At 35.9% G+C, this 20,960-nt stretch overlaps 1 protein-coding gene across 1 annotated transcript in view; it reads right to left on the minus strand.

The window, feature by feature from the left end:
• LOC148955981 (uncharacterized) overlaps positions 1 to 20,960 on the minus strand; it is a 97,394-nt gene that overhangs the window by 26,703 nt on the left and 49,731 nt on the right. Inside the window, exons 3-4 of the mRNA XM_089088758.1 lie at positions 19,553 to 19,779; positions 5,362 to 5,648 (exon numbers count right to left, since the gene is read on the minus strand). Of these exons, the coding sequence (XP_088944884.1) occupies positions 5,362 to 5,648; positions 19,553 to 19,666 (401 nt within the window). The 5' untranslated portion in view covers positions 19,667 to 19,779. The remainder of the gene's footprint in view (positions 1 to 5,361; positions 5,649 to 19,552; positions 19,780 to 20,960) is intronic.

The following is a 20,960-nucleotide window of genomic DNA, read 5'->3' on the forward strand; positions in this document are numbered from 1 at the left end:
AATTCCTGATTACTGATTCCTGATTACATTAAAAACTGGATTCAGATTACTAGCCTATTTGATTTTTTTTTCAAATACATATGGTTGTGTAGGTTTTCACATGATCAATTCAAACAGTCGGGTTTCATATTTAATTTTTTTGCTATTTTTTTTTTTTAATTTTTCCTATTTCATTTTTTAAAACATTTTGTATCTAGTATTAGCCACAGGTAAACAAAAGTCATATCTTGGTTAAACAAACTAATTATTATTAGCCTAAGTACTAGGCTACTGGCCTACACTTAATCACAAATGTGTAAATTACGATCATATGGAAAAGTTTTCTCATTTAGAGCACACTTTTTTTTTTACCATTGCGCCTTCGACAAATTCAATTACAGGCAATAAACAGTAATTCCTCTTATGAGTCTTTTTCTTAGCGGAAAGATTAAGAAAGGGCCATGTTTCCTTAGCAGGCTTTTAAAATCTTGATGTATTTCATGTGGCTATAAAAAAGAAAGTATCCTAGAAACATGTGTTTTAGACAGAATGATTTATGGGATGGCTTCCAAATTAAATTGCTCCTTATGTTGAAACGTAAGTAAAAGGTACTGAGATAAATTGGATTGTCGAAATGTTTTTTTGTATGAATTAAAAAAAATCATAAAAAAAGTTTTTCAGAAGTAAATACCAGCATTAAAGCCTAAAACTGGGAGAAATAATATCATGCCATAAGTTAAACTTAAAATAAGCAGAAATTACTAAGAATGAATATACAAAACCTAAGGCGAACAGAAATTAAAATGAACAGCCGCGTTAAACTTAAAAATAACGAATATTATTATGGATGAATAAATGAAGCGTAAATCTCACCAAAATGGTGAAAATACCCGAGCTTGATTTTTTAAACTGTATTGTCTACGTAGCCTTCTTTTTCCTTTTTGCCGCGATTCTTCTGTCCTAACAAAAATAATGTCAGCCACGATTTTACTGACAAATGTATTTCCACGTTCCTCTTTTTCACTGGAAATTCTAGGCGGCCTTTTTTTCCATGTTTCGTCCATCATAACAAAAAAATACACAAAGCTTCTAACAGATTTGTTTCCGGAAACTAATAGAGAAATTGTCACTAAAGATTCTTAGTAAAATTATCTAACAACTGAAAATTTGTCGAAGAAATTTGTCGACAGATTTTTATTAAACAATTCATAGTTCTACAAAAATATTCGTTTTCCGATCCTTCAGCTACTGTTGGCTCTCGAGAGTGGGATGTTTTCAAGAGAAGCCTCTTGAAACAGGTCACTTGTTTCAGTTTTTGGCATTTCGCATTGCACATTAGTTTTGTCTTGAGTAATTATAAGCTTAGTATTTGTGTCGTTTAGAAGTTTAATTTTTTTCGTGCTTTTTTTTCTTTCTTTTTTCATTTAATTAATCCTCTTTTTTATATGTTTGTAAGCGGGCAAATATAATCTTATCTTTAATCCATTCTCATACTTGTTGCGATGTTTGAAATATTGTTTTAGGCTAATCTGGGGAATACGACATTTCCTGATTAGAAATGTCTTTGTGTGGGTTTTCCAAAGCTGGAATCAACCCCAGGCCCCGTATCACCTAGCGGAGATCAACTCATTATATTAATGACTCCGTTTGTTTTAGAAACTCCACTTTAAATTTGTCTCCCAATTAATGTATTGCCACTCATTGGCGTCAATGGCAAGTGGGCAGGGGGGGGGGCTTTCCCCCTAAATTTCCCCTATAGTATGAAATATATTTTTTTATTATTTTCATTGAAAAACACTTTTTTGGTATTTTCAATGAAAAAATTACCCCCCCCGCCAAGATTTTATGAAACACATTCTGCCCGCCCCCAAATTTTCATGATTGGCACACCTTTTACCAATAATTATCAGTAAGAAAATTTTGCTAATTAACTATTCCATTTCCGCGAGGTAACAGCAAATTGACAGCAATAACCGGGCAGCGGAAACAAGCTTAAATCACTACTGACCAGTTTAATTTTTTAGCATATGGGTTTGCTCATGAGTCAACATGTACTTACAGCACCGGTTAGTGAAAAAAGATTCATGTATTATTTAAATATATTTTGTTGAGATACTATGGTGATGTCTATGAATAATATATTCTACTTGATAGGCGCCATTATCACAGACTCATAGGGAGATGAGGTAACAAATCAAGGAAGCCAATGACTTTGGTCACAGATTAATCTCTGCTTTAGCCAAAAGACACAGTCCATTGTGTTTGGATAATAGAAGTGCTTTCATAGGCAAATTTTCGATCACAGCCATGAAAATACTGTTTATGACAAGATGAATCAATCAATCTAGGTAGCTTATAAAGAAAACTATTTAAAAAGAAATCAAAATAAATATATTGTAATAAATAAATAGGAACAGATGAAATCAAGATAAATGAATTACAGAAGGCTGGTACTGACTAGATAAAATACAACACTTCACCGTTGCAGTAGTGAAGAGTCATGTGCCTCCTATCTATTTTTTTTTTGTTTTTACCCCCTGACAACTTCGCATGGAAGAGGTGGTAGTAGGAAAATGGGAGGGGGCTCATTCGATTGAAAATTCCAAGTTTTAGGGCCAAGTTTAAGGACCAGAAGTTGTTTGAAAGAAGCCATCTCACTTTGAAAGAAGCTTGAAAGAAGCGTTGAAAGAAGCTTGCTTTATTGCCAGATGCTGACCCCTGTAGCCCCCCATAATTTGGATTATTATTAGTATAAAGCAATTTTTTAAAAGTTAAGCGTCAAAAATTGAGCGTAAAAGTGCCATTTAAAAACAAAATCGGATTGAGGTTTACATCCTTAAGTCCTTAGGCTAAAAGTCCTCGATGGTGAAGGAAACTTAAGAAATAGAAATATTGGTTCTGCCTAAAACGGAACTTAACCAAAGGCTGCAATAGGATTCAAAACTTTTTTTCTTAAAGGCTTGAAATCTTAAACTGTAAAACACTGGGCCAAGGGGACTCAAATGTGTAAAAGTTATCCCGGGGGCATAAGCCCCAGAAATCGGAGCCCTTTTTCCAACAGGCTTGAAACTTATATCCTTAGGTTCTAAGGCCAGAGAAGTCCTAAAGAGCAACAACAAATTGTGAAAGAAATTTCATTCCCTTGGCAATGGGGCGAAAGAGCTGCAATTTCGTTGTTGTTAGAGTATAGGCTCCACAAACAAGGAGCCTGAAAAATGGTTAAAATTTACTCTTTTGAATTGGCTACAAACTTTTGAAGTTCGCTACAAATTAGATCGGGGGCTAACACTGGTTTTATATTGGGAAGTAACTATAATTCCTTGTCTATTTCGAATCATTTCCAGATACACCCTAAAATTAAAATTTTATTAAGTGCAATTTATTCTATTATATACAATTGATTTACTAAACGTTGAATTTTTTAATAATTAAGGCAAATATTAGACCCACCTGGTAATTTTCTTTATGGTTTAAGAAATATATTTACAAAGTTTAAAAACGGGTTGTTTTAATTGAGAATACTGTCAAGACGGTACCCCAATTCAGAGTAAAAATTAAGAATTGCTCTATCGGTCGAAGCAACTGAATAATCCCTTCAGACTAGTAAGTCAGAAAGTAAGTATGACGGCACTAGACCTTCAAGGTCCAAACCAGCAGTGCTTATTTTCATTTCATGGCCCTTCAGCCAAGACGCGCAATGAGGGGGGGGGGCACGGCCATCCTGTGCTTTCACACAGACTAGTAGAGATAGTTCTCTATCGAAGCAATACCTAAGCATCCTCCCATTGAAGTATCTCTACATGGGAACCATTTCCAGAAAATTGGAAAAAATAATTAGATTAATAAACTGAAAAAAAAAACTTTCAATAAACTTTCAGTTTGGGGAAGAGAGTGTCAGAGGCTCATGAGGGTGGAAACTCAAACCAATCTCGGGGAAATAAAATACAATCAGCATCATCAAACATCCCGTAATATAAAAGCTATCTATTCTTTTAATTTTACCCGATATCAAACAGTTGTAACGACAGTGGTAACGTGGTAACAAACTGTAAGTAAGGAGTGACCTGGCTCAATAGTAACCTAAACTCTAAAAAACGGAATTTTGATACCAGTAGATGCATCAAAAGAATCGGATTTTTATGCTGATTTCAAGTTTTAAGTTTCATCAAATATAGTGTGACCCATCAAAAGTTACAAACCTGCAAAAATTTGCATGATTTAGAAAAAAAGGGGAAACACCCCCTAACAGTCATAGAATATTAATGAAAGTTACGCCATGAGATTCAGCACATCAAAAAATCACTTTGTGGATTTTTCAAGCTCCTATCTGTAAAAATGTGGAATTTTGTATTTTTTGCCAGAAGAAAGTTCGCGGATGCGTGGTTATTTTTTTTTTCCCAGGGGTCATCGTATCGATCCATTAGTCCTAGAATATCGTGAGAGGGCTCATTCGAACGGAAATTAAAAGTGCTAGTGCCATTTTTAAGTGACCAAAAAATTGGAGGGCAACTTGGCCTCCTCCCACGCTCATTTTTTCCAAAGTCACCCAGTAAAAATTTTGAGATAGCCATTTTGTTCAGCATAGTCGAAAATCTGATAAAAATGTCTTTGAGTATGACTTAGTCCCCCAAAGTTCCCGGGGGAAGGGCTGCAAGTTATGAACTTTGCCCATTGTTTACATATAGTACTGGTTATTGGGAAGTATTCAGACGTTTTCAGGAAGGATTTTTCTGGGTGTGGGGGGGGGTTGTAGGAGGAGGAGATTACACGGGGAATCTTTCCATAGAGGATGTTTCCTTGGGGGAAGGGACATTTCTATGAAGGGGGTGCCGGATTTCCCAGCATTATTTAAAAAAAGATCAGAATTAAATAAAAAAAAGAAGTTTTTCAACTGAAAGTAAGGAGCAAAATTAAAACTTAAAACGAACAGAAATTATTACGTATATGAGAGGGTTCTCCCCCTTTCAAAAGAGCTATCTATTCTAATTAAACGGCCTTTGTGATTCGAACTTTAGCGTAAAGACGCTAACGCAATAATTTCTGTTCGTTTTAAGTTTTAATGTTGCTCCTTACTTTCAGTTGAAAAAACTTGTCTTTTTTTTATTTAATCGGTATTAGAAGCCAGTAGTACTGCTGTTTCTTGGAGGACTTGCGCCATAGCCGATTCTAGTTTAGTTGAACTGAGTATGCTTACAGTCGATGATGCCATGGTTCGAGTCTAACTCCTACTTATGCCCTTGTCAAAGCTGTATAGGTTTACTTATATTCAACATAAAAAATTCTTTGGTATAAGAAAATAACTTGAGCTTCTAATTCTATGACTTTCCACTAGTCTCAGATAAAATAAGGTAAGAACATCGAATGCCAAACCCGAAATTTTACCTCATTCTATTTACAGGTGGCGGGGCAGGGGCCTGTCGTTTTTTGAATCTAGCCACTCCTCCAGTTCCTTTAGTACTGCTCGTGTCACTTAACATGCTCATCGTTTCTATGCTCTTTGCTGATGATATTTTTTCAGAATAGGATGGAGCACTGACAACTGAAGACGTTGCTAGAGGAGGCGTTGTTGGCGAGATGCTGTTGGAGACATCTGGAGAGGTTGAACGCACGGGAGAAACACTTCTATCACCAGTACTTCCTCCACTAAGACTACTGCTGTTGACAACGCTCTGAAAAAAGTTGAAAGTCAGTTTAAACTTAAAGAAAGAATAACTTAGAATATACTTTAATAAGGAAGTAAAAGACTAGATTACAAAGAGAATGGAATTTTATAAGCAAAAATAATGTGTAATACACATACAAAATATAACTGATAAAATTTTATATCAACATTATTGATTATCCTTTCAAGTCCGTAACAACCTAATACTACGCATTTAAAGTCCTACGCGTAACCCCCTCCTTTCTGAAACTTTATAAGAAAATGTTTCTAAAGAAAAGTATCCAGATGAGATTCATTTATGAAACTCAATTATTTCATAGAATTTTACTCTCCTCCTACGTACAAACTCAAATCCTTCTCCAATTAGCTACTAGGACCTATGATCTTATATTTTTTTCACATTAAAGGTATGAGTGACGGTAAAATTTAGAATGAACAGAAGGTATACTAAATCCTAGGGGACTAAAGACTCCCTCAGCTCAGTTAAATGAATCTTAGAAATAATTGTCTATAATAACCTTTTCATTTGCATCTACTGCGTGTATAGTCGTATCTGGCAACGAATAGATCGTCCTTTAGCAGAATTTCTACACAAAATGAGAGGTTTACTACGTAGCTTCCAAAATTTTGAACCGACGGGCTGTCTCTACATTTTCATATGATGGGCTATTAGCCCTAGCCGTCCAAAACTTCATTTTGTGGTGTTAATTCTCTTTTGCTAAGCACTAGAAACATATATCGCACTATAAATATATACTCCAAATCAACTAGTCCCACTCTGGCATCCACAGTTTCCAGGTTGGTATGTCCACCCTTTGAAAAAGGATCCTCTGAAAAAGAAGCCGCAAATAAACACATGTCCATGATACCCTTTTTCAGGAAACAAGACGAATAGATATAGAACTGAGACGTAATTAGTCATCAGACCTGCTGACTTTGATAGTGAAATTTTCAACAGGATGGCGCCCTTTTTAGGAGTATTTCCCATTTCCCCCCAATATATACACATTCTTATGCTAATTCTTTTGTAGGTAGGTTAAAAATTTCGCTAGCTTTAAGGCCACTTGATACCTTAAAATAATTTTGCGTGCCTCAGCGCCAGCTGATCGTCTCAAAAACAAAGAGCCCATTAGCCAAATTTTCCAGCATCCTCAGAGAACTCCCGAAGCTCCCATATTACTCAAGTGATATTTCCATATAATTTTGGTAAAAATTAACAGGGGCTAGTTTAAAAACAACCACTAATGCCACTAACGAGTGGCTAATTTAAAACAAAGAAAAATATAACATTTTACTAATTGTTAAGCAAAGTGCATTCTATAAAGTGTACCTAAAGCATGGATGATACATCCCTTGTGTTGGCCAGGTTTTCAATTAAAGCGGGTATTACCACAGGGAACTCTCAAAGCTGTCAAATTTCCCAAATGATATTTGCTTCGAGCTGATTTTAAAGTTTTCCCAGCAGGTATGCTAGGATTTTTTTGATACTGCCTTTAATTGAACTTTAAAAAGAAGATTCTGCTCCAAAAAAAAAAAAAAAATTCCCAGCACAAAACCAGGGACTGAATGACTTTTTTTAACATTCCCGGGAAGGTAGGAGTCCGATTTTAGTTTTCTTTCATTTATTTAGATATCTCATTCAAGCTCTACAGGCAGTGGTAGATCCAGGGGGAGAGGGGAGCGCCCCCTCTAGCGTAGACTAAAGTAGTGTAATTCACTTAATTAACGCAAGTTTGTGTTAATGAAACTTGCTCATAACGCAAGTTTATCGGATCAACCTATTCCCCCCCCCCGCATCCTGGATCCGCCCCTGTCTGCAGATTATGGCAAGACCACCAAATCAAGTTTAAACAGTTTGGCCACGCAAACTAAAAAAATTTGTAGTGGAACACATAAGGCGATTCTGAAGGTACTATCCTTAAACCATCGGCAGCTTTAAACTTGATAAATTTTACATACTTGCCAAAAATTATCCACAAAATCGGCATAAAAAGCACCTTGATGATGTATATACTGCTTTTTATTGACAATTACCGTTGACAAGCTTGGCTCTTTATTTGACGTGCACCCTCCTGAATTAATTGACAGATATTCAGAAAAACAAATGTTCCGTAGAATTTGTTTCGGGAGGCTAAACTTCTTCTTTTTTTTATAACAAACAGCAGAACAGCAGAACAAGAATCAATTATCCAAGATTCTTCGTTCATTTAATACCTTTCTCCGTCCAAATGTCTTGAAATGGAATTAGAAAAAAAGAAGCAATTACCCTAACTCAACAAGTTTTAAAAAGTTCGGAAAACTTGCGCCTCTCTTAGAGATGGAATAGAAATGTTGTACTGGAAATCGAATGTCTCATTCAAACGAAAAATAGTGCTCCGGCTTGACATTGGAGTATTATTTCTTTCTGTTTACAGCTTTTCTACTTTTAGAAACTCAAAATAAATAGAAATAGCACAGCTTTCGCCTTAAGGTTAACACGTGGAGGAATTTGAAAATAAGTCTCAGTGCAACTTACTGGCATTGATAAATGCAATCCATTTTTAGAGTTGCGGTACATTACATCAACTACTTTTTAAAGCTTCCCCGAAACCTTTTCTGTGGGTGGGTGATATTTACTAGAAAAAACGTCCTTTTATTGCTAATATTGGTTCCAAAGCCTAGTGTGAACACACACCTGGGCACAGGACGAAAAAGGAGGGGGAATCCCTCCCTCCTTTTAAGCAATTATTCTAAGCCATAATTTACATTTTAATTACTTTTCCTTACAAGTTTAGTATTCAGGAATAAATCTTTTGTTATCCATCCTCCTCCTTTAATTGTTACAACTGTGTACACTTTGTCCTAAGTTTGCCAATATCCTCACGAAATATGAAACAGTGGCGCAGCTTAGAACAAATTTAGTGGGATTCAGCCCCCCCCCCCCCCCTCAGTGAAAATGACATATAAAGATGCGTTATTTGATTACGAGACTTGTCACAGAGCCTGTCCAGTAACAGGAACAAAAAGAAAAAGAACTGCAACACTTGCAATTCTGGGAGGACCAGAGAAAAATAGTTCACGTCCCCCCAAAATTATAAATCTCCTTAGCCCTCTCTCCAAAAAAGTTTTCCAAAAGTTCCAAGTCTATCCCCATGCCATGGGACAAAATGTTACACAACCTAAGTAAAAAAAATTGTCACTAATGAAACCTTTTGACTGCTGCTATATTCAGATATAGTTGCTTGTAACAAAGAATATGGGGGATGCTCTCACGTGAGCATCAAACCAAATGACAGATCAAATCTATGCGTAACATTTATAGAAATACGTCATAGTTTTTAGATTAGTTATTGTCTGGCTGAATCTCATCGACGTTCTAATTCATATAAAGTAAGAGTGATAAAATTCACTTTTTGAGTTGACTCCCCTCCCAAAGCTCAACCATAGACAAGCCACAGAATTACATCCATTAAAAATGTTTCGAAATTTTGTTTTTCCCTTCTTAATTCTTTAGCTTTGTATTGAGTATTCGGTTGTGTTCTGATACAAGAAAAAAAAAGGCTCCTTCAACCCTAAGATAATTTTTTTTGCGTAAAAGAATTATTCTTATTTGTTACGGAAGGCTGTCACTTCATTTATCCACCCATTAGGTCAAAAAATAAGCATAATAGGCTAGTAGGGTAGCTTAACATAACAATTGTGCACTTAGCGAAGAAAGCATAAAAATTTTCAGGAATAGGCTTTGAACTATGGAGAATCCACTGGAAACCAGTGCCACTTTGATAAAGCGTTATATTGCGCACTTAAGGCGCTAAAGGCACGATTTTAGAGCGCGTTTCTTCAGTTTGACGGTAAGTGGGTCAAAGAGGAGTCTACTAGATGTGCAAACCTCTGCTGATTCTGAATATCATATTTTTTTTTGTGTAGGTGCAATAATGCGGGCGCCAGAGTGTCAAAAGTGAAAGCAGAAAGAGCCGAAAGTGGATTTTAACTCGTCTAGCATGTAGTGTGTATTGCATAAGATGATACAGATAGAATCAGTCAGTTTGAGAATCCCATTTCTGTGCAGAGTAGCCATTTTTCGTCTCTGATGCACCCCTGGGGGCACGGGGGGCGTAGAAAATAATGGCATGAAATATCTAAAATGCTTACATAAGTGCTGATGTCGGCAACAATGCGTCTGTCCGACAGAGAATTTTTTGCTCGATTCGAAAATGTCATCACTTTTTCTCAAGGTTGAAAAATGAGGGCACTAGGGCGCCAAAAATGTAATCAGAAAGCCCCAAAAATTGTTTAGTTCATTTTTTTTAAGTTCATATTGTTTTTACCGAAACGTCCATGCGATAGAGCTTTTTTGCTGAATCCAAATCCGTCATTGTTTTTTACATAGGTCCAAAAAGCGGCGTCAGGGTGCAAAACAAAATCGTCGAGCTCCGATAGTTCAGTTTTATTCGCCAAGTATGTAGGATGCACAGAACGTGTAAATAATTTGTTTGGGACTTCCTTCTCTAGACGAGACGACCATTTTCTCAGGTAAGCCCATGTGGGCGCCAGGGCGCTGAAGTAAGGACCGGAAATATCAAAGGCCGTTTAAATTGCCGCTATGGGGCTATTTTTGGTAGCATTGAATCTTACCACTATATGCAATTTCTTCTTTCGGCAGGAGCATGTCAGGAGACGCTGGGTCACATAACGGTACAGACAATAAGTCGACATCAGTTCGTTATCTGAACTTGCATATTGCCAAGAGTCGGAAGATTTCTGTTCCGTGCTGTAAAAAGAGACGATACGCCCGTTTAGTATGCTCTACAAGCGATTCACAGGATGGAGGAAGTCTGTCCATGGTTGTTGACCTCAAGGTAAACAGGTGCCTCCAAAGCTGATCGACAGAATCTTTATCATTGGTTTTGTCGTACATTCGGGCAACAAACTTCTCGATGATCGATAAATGGTTATCTGTCAACTCAACATTAGGTATCAAGGGCTCGTTGAATGTCACTGTTATTGTTGGATAGTTTTTCCGTGTCTTCCAGGCGTTTACCTTACCGCGGCATGCGAAAGCTGATGTTGTGTCGCAGCCGGTGAATGAATGCATGAAGAGAAGAGCTTTTGATCGATCACAGCCGAGCGCTTGAGCAACTTCATGAAGTGGGATGTATCTAAAGCTCTTCCCAAAGTCGAAGGCTACAACCAGCTCATCAACGTCAATGGCATATTCGGATGGAGCAAAAAATTATCTATCGGACAGATGCATTGTTGTGACATTAGCACTTATGTAAGCATTTTAGATATTTCATGCCCTTATTCTCTGCACCCCTGGTACCCCCAGGGGTGCCTTTAAACAGCTTTTGATATTTCCTGTCCTTACTTCAGCGCCCCGGCGCTCAGATGATCTTACTTGAGAAAATGGCCGTCTCGTCTAGAGAAGGAAGTCACAAGCAGATGTTTTACACGTTCAGTGCTTCCTACATACTTGCCGAATAAGAAAAAATCGGAGCTCGATGATTTTGTTTTGCACCCTGACGTCCCTTTTTGGACCTATGTAAAAAACAATGACTAATTTGGATTCAGCAAAAAAAAAAAATTATCGCAAATGTGTTTCGGTGCAAACAATACGAACTAAAAAAAAAATTGTCGGGACTTTCTGATTACTCTTTTGGCACCCTAGCGCCCTGTTTTTCAACCTAGAGAAAAAATGATGACATTTTAGGATCGAGAAAAAAAAATCTCTGTTGGGCAGACGCATTGTTGCCGACATTAGCACTTTGTAAGCATTTTAGATATGTCATACCCTTATTCTCTGCACCTTCCGCACCCCCAGGGAAAAAATGGTTACTTCGCACATAAATGAGATTATCAAACTGACTGGTTCTATTTGTACCATAGTATGCAATGCACCCTACATGCTAAACGAGTTAAAATCCACTTTCGCCTTTTTCTTATCACTTTTGGCACCCAAGCGCCCACATTATTGCACCTACACAAAAACAAATATCGTATTCAGAATCAGCAGAGATTGTCCCGTAGGTCCCCCTCCCTAAATTTTGAAAAATATCTATTGGGTTTTTTTCATCGGAATTTTTTTTTTATATATTTTCATTGAAAAAAAAAGAAAATTTCCCAACTGGATTCTGAAAAAAACGTATGTATGTTCATTAAATTTTTTGTATGTTCATTAAAAAAAAGAATTGAAAAAATGCCTTGTTTCCTTACATTTTAATAAATTGGCTTCCTAGTCAGATCCCAGTCAGTTTTTATACAAACCATCCTTTATGTTTAGAAAATTAGAACAAGGTACAAATAAATGTTTTATTTTTCTCTACAGATCATGGGTTTATCTTTTAAAGAAGTCATCTAGGAGCCAGGAGAAGGACTACAAAGTAATACTCCCTTCATGTAGTATTAGCTTTTCATTCATAATAGAAAAACCTTGTAGCTAACTTAATACTTTTTAAAAGCTTTGTATCCCCTGGTGAAAGGCAAGATAGGAACAGTAATGAGCGTAAATAAAAAAGCTTTATACCAGGGAGATGAAAGTAAAAATATATTAACAAATAAATTTAAAGGGACAGACAAACCAGCTTTTCATAAAAACTTGATCATTTAGAAATATTTTCCTGCTTGACCAACGTTAATCCTATCTGGAAAAATAATAAATAAAAAAAGTAAATCAAGTAAGTCCTTAGAAGCGTAGATAGCCCTTTTTTGTAATAGATAGAGCGATATATAGATATAGAGGGGAAAATCATACACAATCAACATTAATTTGAGCTCTCACTCCCTACACTCCCTACAAAAATTTGTCCCTATGTGTCATTCCTAATTTCAAATTTATTACTCTTATCAAAACCGTTTGATCTATACGTAATCGTAGTAATCATACGCCAAACATGTCCTTCCCAATAATCAAAGCTATATGTAAACAAAGGGCGAATGGCATAATTTACAGCCCTTGTTTCAGGGACTGTAAGGATGATGTGGTTTCTGGAGCCTGGAGCTTGCAGGGATGAAGTTATTGATAATTTGGATTATTACGAACAAAATGGTTGTATCAAAATTTCGATCGGATGTCTTTGGGGGTTGGTGAGGGGGCGGGTATCTAAACATGGCACTGGAGGGTGGATACTTGGCTTCCTGTCATTTTTAGTTGCCACCGTTCCATTTTTATCAAGAATAGTGTCAGGGATTTTCAGCCGTCTTCACACCTCCTTGTTGGTCACATGGTCGGTGTAGTTGATCTTTGCGATGTTGCATAGGTACCGCTTTTTGAACGCAAGGAGCTAGGCGGCACTTCATACAAGTGATATAGCAGTTGTCAGCAGTCAAGAGGCTGCCCCGGTAGACAAAACTATCGACTGTTTCGACTATCTAGACGTCAATGATTATGGCGGGAAGGTTTCTAGCTCACTACGAACGTCACCATGACTTTGTTTTTTTTTTTACATTTCTTTGCATGCCGAACGGTCTCGTCACTTGCCGAGGCAGCCCGCCTGTTTTTGGAGTTCTGCTGCGGTCTTGGCAATCTGATTGATATCGTCATCTTGGCCAGGATTATTAACAGTATGGCGTGTAGAAGCACATTAAAATGGTGTGACGACAGAAAACATCCTTGTAAGACGCCAGACGAGGTTGAAAATTCATCGGAGAGACCTCTGAAGTTCACATTGATCTACAGGTCATAATAGGATAGCAAAGCCAGTCATTCAGTCAAATGCTGATCGGCTCTGGTCAAGAACAGGTGGAAAACAAAATCTCAGAAAAACAAAATTTGCTCAGCAACATTTTAAATTCGCCCGTCAAAGTGATATTTATATTTAAAGTCCACTGGGTTTTACTTTTTTTTTCATCTACTGGCCCTTCAACAAAATTTTAGCACTTGATTAATTGACTGGCCTTGTCAGCAACATATATGTACACCAATGAGCCCAGGCAGCATAACAATGCAGTATAACATAATGAATATAATACAATATAATGAGATCTTTGGTTAAAAAGAGTAAGCAACATCTTTTGGAAGAGAATTTTGCCACCAGAAATTGCTATGTTTGAAAATAGTTTAAACACACTCGGTACTTAAATTGTACAAAAGCTCGATCTCTTCACGAGTTTAAGTTGCAAGGTCAAGAAGCGTCGATACTCCATAGATTAGAGTTTATCTAAATCTTGCTTTGGTTTCCATCCGAATACCCCTTGACTAGGTTGGCAGCTCGTAAACAAATAATTTAAACTTCTTTCCCTCCAAAATGTCACAAGTGGTAAAAAAACCACTGGAGGCACCGCAGATGGAGCATTGCTCACTTTGATCACATTATATCTTCGATTCAGCTGTTTTGCTAATATTTGAGTCAGGAGGTGGGCACGGTAATTAATTTTGTCCAGTGTACGACCAACCGTAGAAACGGCTTTGTCCCTGACAAGCTTTAGTTCTGATAAATTATGCAAGAGCTATTGTGTTTTTCATTTTTTATGCTTTCTATTAATATATATATATATATATATATATATATATATATATATATATATATATATATATATATATATATATATATATATATATATATATATATATATATATATATATATATATACATATATACATATATACATATATATATATATATATATATATATATATATATATATATATATATATATATATATATATATATATATATATATATATATATATATATATATATATATATATATATATATGTATGTATGTATACTTGTATTTATGATAGCCTCTTAATTTATCGTGCATATGGATTATATGAATTTATTATGCTATGTGAAGCATATAATTTATTATCATATTATCAAATAAAAGTTTTTTTGCTGATATAATAAGGTTACGTAAGGTTGATCAAAAAATCGAAATAACACTTCTGACTAAATCAAAAGAAAAACTTCTAATGTCAAATTCGAGGATGGCATTTTTGAAATAAGGTTTCTGGAATGAGATTTTTTTTCATAAATTGATTTCTCTTTCGAGTGCCAATTAGAACTTTATATCTTAAAGACTATAATATTGTAATCAAAGGAGACTTCTTCAAAGCTTTTTTGAGGGAAGCAAGAAGCAAGCTCTGTCACGAACATCTGAAGAGATAATTGAGAGCAGGAAGCAAAGTTCTTAATAATTGACAGATTTAAAAATTAGGAAGGGAACGCTGTTCTGCTGACACTTAAAACACATGCCCAGAGGCTAGAATTTTATTTCGATATGAAATTACCAAAAAAAAAAAAAATTATATTCTGAAATATTATTTTATACATTTCCAACAATACTTTTTATGGAATTAATTAAAAAACATATTTTATAAAAAAACTAAATTAAATAAAAGTAAGAGTTATGTTCAAACTTTAAACAAGCAGAAATGAATCAAACAGTTCGTGGTAACGAACTTTAAGTAAGGAGCCACCCGGCTCAATGGTAACCGAAACTCTAGAAAACGGGTTTTTGATACCAATAGATACATCAAAATAATCAGATTTCAATGCTGATTTGAAATATTAAACTCTAATCAAATTTAAAACGATCAATAAAAAGCTACGAGTCTGCAACTACTTAACTGAATTTCAAAGATAGGAGGAAAGATCCTCTAAAAGTTATGAAAATTAAATGACCATCACACCATCATATTCAGCGCATCATTAAACCCTACTATTTAAGCTCCTATCTACAAAAATGTGGAATTTTGCATTTTTTGCCAGAAGAAAATCACGGATGCGTGTTTATTTGTTTTTTTGTTTGTTTTTTTTTGTTTTTTTTTTCCCAGGGGTGATCGTATAGACCCAGTGGTCCTAGAATATCGTGGGAGGGCTCATTCGAACGAAAATTAAAAGTTCTATTTCTCTTTTTAAGTGACCAAAAAAATTGAGAGCAACTAGGCCCCCTCCCACGCTCATTTTTTTCCCAAAGTCACCCGATCAAAATTTTGAGATAGCCATTTTGTTCAGCATGGTCGAAAATATGATAAATATATCTTTTAGGATGACTTAATCTCCCGAAGTCCCCGGGGGGAGGGCTAAAAGTTATGAACTTTACCCAATGTTAACATATAGTATTGGTTATTGGGAAGTATACAGACGTTTTCAGGAAGGTTATTTTTCTGGTAGTGAGGGGGGTGGGGGGGTCCGGGGGTATGTTGGAGGATCTGTCCACGAAGGAAGTTTTCATGGGGGAAGGGAAATTGCCATGAAGGGGGCGCCGGACTTGCCAGCATTATTTATTGGTTATTGGGAAGTATACAGACATTTTCAGGAAGGATTTTTTTTCTGGAGGATGGGGCTGGATGAGGGGGTTACTCGGGAGAATCTTTCCGTGGAGGTAGTTTCTTTGGCGTAGGGGACATTTCTATGAAGGGGGTGCCGGATTTCCAAGCACTATTTAAAAAACGATCAGAAATTAAATTAAAAAAATTTTTTTTCAACTGAAAATAAGAAGCAACATTAGAACTTAAAACGAACAGAAATTATAACGTATATGAGGGGGTTCTCCCCCAAGTCAATACCTCGCTCTTTACGCTACAGTTTTTTTAGTGCTTTCAAAAGAGCTATCTATTATAACTAAAAGGCGTTTGTGATTCAGGGGTTTGTGAATTAAATTTGTTTTTAACTTTTAACGAAAAGAGCGAGGTATTGACTAAGGGGAGAACCCCCTCATATACGTAATAACATATACGTAATAAAAAAAACAATAAAAAAACAAGCGATACGGCTAAATAGTAATCGAAACTTATAAAAACGGAATTTTGATGTCAATAAATGTATCAAAAGAATGGGTTTATAATGCTGATTCTAAATATATAAATTTTATTAAGTTTAGTATTACTCATCAAAGGCTACGAGCCTAAGAAAATTTACCCGATTTTTTAAAGAGGGGGAAACATCCCCTACAAGTGAAAGAATTTTAATGAAAATCACACCGTCAGATTCAGCGTATCCGAAAACCCTATTACATAGGTTTCAAGCTCATATCTGCAAAAATCTGCAACTTTGTATTTTTTGCTAGAAGAAAAATATACGAATATAGAAGTTAGTTACGTAAGTTAATTTGTAAATTACGTCATAACCAAATTTAGTGACATCCATTTAGCAAAAGAAAAGTAAAATTTTTATGCAACTTTTGTTTACTTATTCAATGACGGTGAGCCAAAATAAAAGCTGCATTAACTAAAAAACGATCAGAAATTAAATATAAAAAACAAGTTTTTTTAACTGAAAGTAAGGAGCGACATTAAAACTTAAAACGAACAGAAATTATTCCGTATATGAGAGGGGCTGTCCCCTCTTCAACGCCTCGCTCTTTACGCTAAAGTTTGACTTTGTCTCATAACTTTATTTTTTGAAACAATAAAAAACTTTAGTGTAAAGAGCAAAGCGTTGAGGAGGGGACATCCCCTTTCATATACGAAATAATTTCTGTTCGTTTTAAGTTTTAATGTCGCTCCTTACTCTCAGTTCAAAAACCTTGTTTTTTTTATTTAATTTGTATAATAAATCAAGCTTAAATTAAACAGGGAATAGTATGAATGGATAAATGAATCCTAAGGAGCAGAAATTAAAACGGAAACGTTTCAAACTTGAAAGAGACAGAAATTACCGCAAGCTACTCAAGAATGAAAACAAAAATTTACCCTCTTAAATCGTCTATGATGGAGAGCCAATTTAACCACTGATCCTCGCTTGTTTTCATTAACTGATATTCAGGGCAGTTTTATACTCATAGAACTGGAAGAGCATAGCTGAGATTCCGTGTAATGGTATTAATGTTGAAAAGAATAGACAGAGGATACCCTCGTCCATATTCTGTTAGCTACGCTCCTAGTTGTAGTTATAGATGCAGCTGTATTTGGTTTAGACATAGTTCTCGTTTTAGTTTTTCAATAATTTAAATATGAAAAAAATGCAAAAATCCCAATCTATAGCTGAATAACATATCTTATGTTTCTGATCACAAAATTGTGCTGTCTGTGCAGTGTTTCTTGGACACTCTTTGATTTAAGGTGCTGTGATAACTTAAAGAATGATTAAAGGTGATTAAAGGTGATGTGATACAAGATCTTGTCCATTATAAACAAATTAGGTTGTGTGGCCAAACTAAAGAGAAATTGACTAGAGGTTGTTGCCATAGCTTGGAATATTATTAACTGCTTTCCATAGTGTAAAATACAAAAAGACTTCACAACCACAAAAAAGCGTAAAACAGAGTTACGCACTCGTCTTTCCAATAAAATGACATTAGAACGACTAATATAGATTTTAGCCAGCAAGAATTAAAACAAACGGATATATTGATGAAAAGTTACGTTCCCAAAGCGGGTATTGCCACCCTAAGGAAATATTTATCAGAACCTTATCGAAGTCCAGGTTAACTTACTATTTTAATCTAATTAAAACTTTTACGTTATTCTTTCATTTAATACTGTGTATACCTATTTACCTTTCATAAAACTGCAGTTCTAGATTAATAGGCGCTAGACTGGTAAAGGCTGGAAACTTATGGCTTACCATAGCTAGGTATATTTTGGAGTCAATTAGGTCGAACATTCTCTGCTTAGTAGACCTTACCAATTGGCTTAAGAGGATGCACTAACTTAAAATCATTTTGCCAACCTCATCGTCGGCTGGTCGTCATAAAGACAATGGGTCCATTAGTTCTCAAAAGGACAAGCTAGCATCAAGAGCTGTCGAAAATTTGTGGTTTTACTGTGAAATATAACTGAAAAGACAGCGAAATTTCACGTCTGTTTTGTTGGCGAGCTTGTCAATCAAAGCGAGTGACACCACACGAAACTTCCATAGTGGCCAAATTGCTCAAGTGATAATTCTTTTAGGCGGATTTTTAGCGTTTTCCTAGCAGGTATACAAGAACATTTTTAAAAAATATCCACCTTCTGATGAATGATCTTTCATTAAAAATGAATAGCTCTATCTCCGGCACAAAACACGAGAAGTTAAATGGTTTTTCTACAACTTCTGGAAAAGTATACGGTGTCGGCTTTTAGTTTTTTTGTAATTTATTCGGGTTTCTTATCCAAGCTCTACAAGTTATGACAAGAACACCCAACCGATTCTAAACAGTTCGCCCACACAAAATAAAAAAGTTTAAATAAAAAAAAAGTTTAAATAATAAAAAAATAAATTAAAAAATAAAAACCTTTAAGGTATAGCATCACCTAAAACTAAAGAGTTTCAAAGAAGAAGGTTTCTGGAAGCATGAGCACCTTGTAAATAAGGCCCACGCAAATATAACTCAACCCCTGTTACAAAGCCGTACCCAGGATTTTTTTCGGAGGGGGTTTTACTAAAAAAAAAAATGTGGGGAGGGGGGGGGGGGTACACAAAAAAACTCAAAAAACGCATACAAAATTTGTTTATGTCCATTTTTGTTACGTTTTTACGAGTCAGACAAACATTTCGGAGGGGGGAGTCAAATCCCCTAACCCCCCCCCTGGATACGGCCTTGCCCTGTTAAAAGCTTCAGCTTTAAAAATAGAAATAAGAAACAATATAGGGTTTCTAGGTTTTTAATGTTTATTCTTGTGTCCTACCACACACTTATAAATTAAGTTTCTCAAGATTTTGTCAAAAAAGAAAGAGGTGGGGGAACTTCAGAAAAGTCTTTGAGAAAGCAAGTTTTGGAACGAATGACTAAAACACTCTTTTCATTTTTCTACTCCCTGCGAAAACTATTCGAAACTCCCATATCCCTAAGAGTCGAGCCTGAGTGCAAATATCGGATGCGATTCTGAATCTTAGTAGACAAGAAAGACTTTCAGACTTTTTTTCAAACTTTCATGAGGAACCTTCCAATCCATCGTAACCCTTGCCTGCCCTAACCCTTGCCTGCGTACAGATATATTCACGAGATAACCACATGGAGAGCCAAATTTAACCTTGGAAAGCCAAAAATAAGAGGAATCTTACCGTCTTGGAAGCCTTCTTTCCAAATACAAAGCTAAAAAGCCCTCTTTTTTGTTTCTGTGGTGGTGGCGGTTGAATGGCAACTGATGATCCGTTCATGCTCGTTTTGCGTGGCATTTCCTCCCAGTTATCCGAGGAAATATCTTGTCTTCCGGCGGTGACCAGAGCCACTTCACATAAATTGTAATCTTCTAGCGTGGCAGACAAATTTAGCGGCTCTAGACGATTTACTACAAGAGATAAAAAGATTTATTCAATACATGTCTAGTAATTTCCTGGCTTAAATTAACAAGATGAAGCAGGTAAACAAAAAGCAGTAAGAAAAGAATGACTTGTATGAACAGTAATCGATCTTTAAAAATATGAATTGTGAATAAAATTAATTAAACATTCGTGTTAAAATTCACATACACTTGCATCAACGGGATCTCCGAGTTAGAGCGTAGAGATTCTGCGTGTTCTACGGATGTTACATTCTATAGCCTAGGACTTAAACCAAATTTCCGTCGATGGGCCGGAGAAAGGAAGCGGGACTTTCAAAAAGCCACAGTCCTTGCAAATCCAGGAACTTTTATTGAACTTGTAATTTGCAACAAGTGAAAAGATACACATGATTTGGCGTACAATATAAATCCTTTTCTTAGTTGGGCCTTCTCGTCAAGAACTTGAGCCCCTCCACAACCAGATACTGGCAACAACTCTACTCCAACAGAGTCGAGGTAAGACATTTGAATATATTCACCACGAAACAACGTATTTAACGACTTCTCTTTGCACTTACCAGCATGCAGTTCAACCTCAAAAAATTTGACCCTACAAGCTCTCAATGTCCCTTTAAATTTTACCTAAATTTGTATTTGGATATCTAATGTGGGCCACACGTAAAATATGTTGTTTTTTTTTAGTTGGAGCCCCCCCCCACCAAAAAAAGTTAGAGGAATGAGTTTTTTATTACACCTGATATAGAGCTGGGACTCCCAAAGTTGAATACGGGAAGCAAGGAAGAAAAACATTACGCCGTAACTTAGGTTCAATTCTACAGCAACCCAGGCTTGAGACCACCTAACAACCATGCAACAGCTGATATTTCAGCTTTGTGCATCCCCCCCCCATTAAAAACCAAAAATAAGCTGTGTTATATAACATCTCACTCAGTAGTGCATCCAGGATGATTCCTATGGGAGGGGGGCTAGAGCTTCAAAGAGCTTTTTTGCCTCAAAATACATTTTTTTTTCTTTTGTTCGACGAAGACATATAGTTGCAAGTGAAAAATAAAAAAAAATTAGAAATCATCCTAGCCACGGGGAGGAGTCATAGCCCTGGATCCACTGTCAATATGAATGTAGATAAATGCTAATTAATACGTTTAATATTATATTGTGTATTCTAATTATGAGCTTTAAGTTATTAT

The sequence above is a fragment of the Artemia sp. Qi Xiang Cuo genome, chromosome 1 (assembly GCF_049724085.1).
Source record: "Artemia sp. Qi Xiang Cuo chromosome 1, ASM4972408v1, whole genome shotgun sequence".
NCBI classification, from domain to species: Eukaryota; Metazoa; Arthropoda; class Branchiopoda; order Anostraca; family Artemiidae; genus Artemia; species Artemia sp. Qi Xiang Cuo.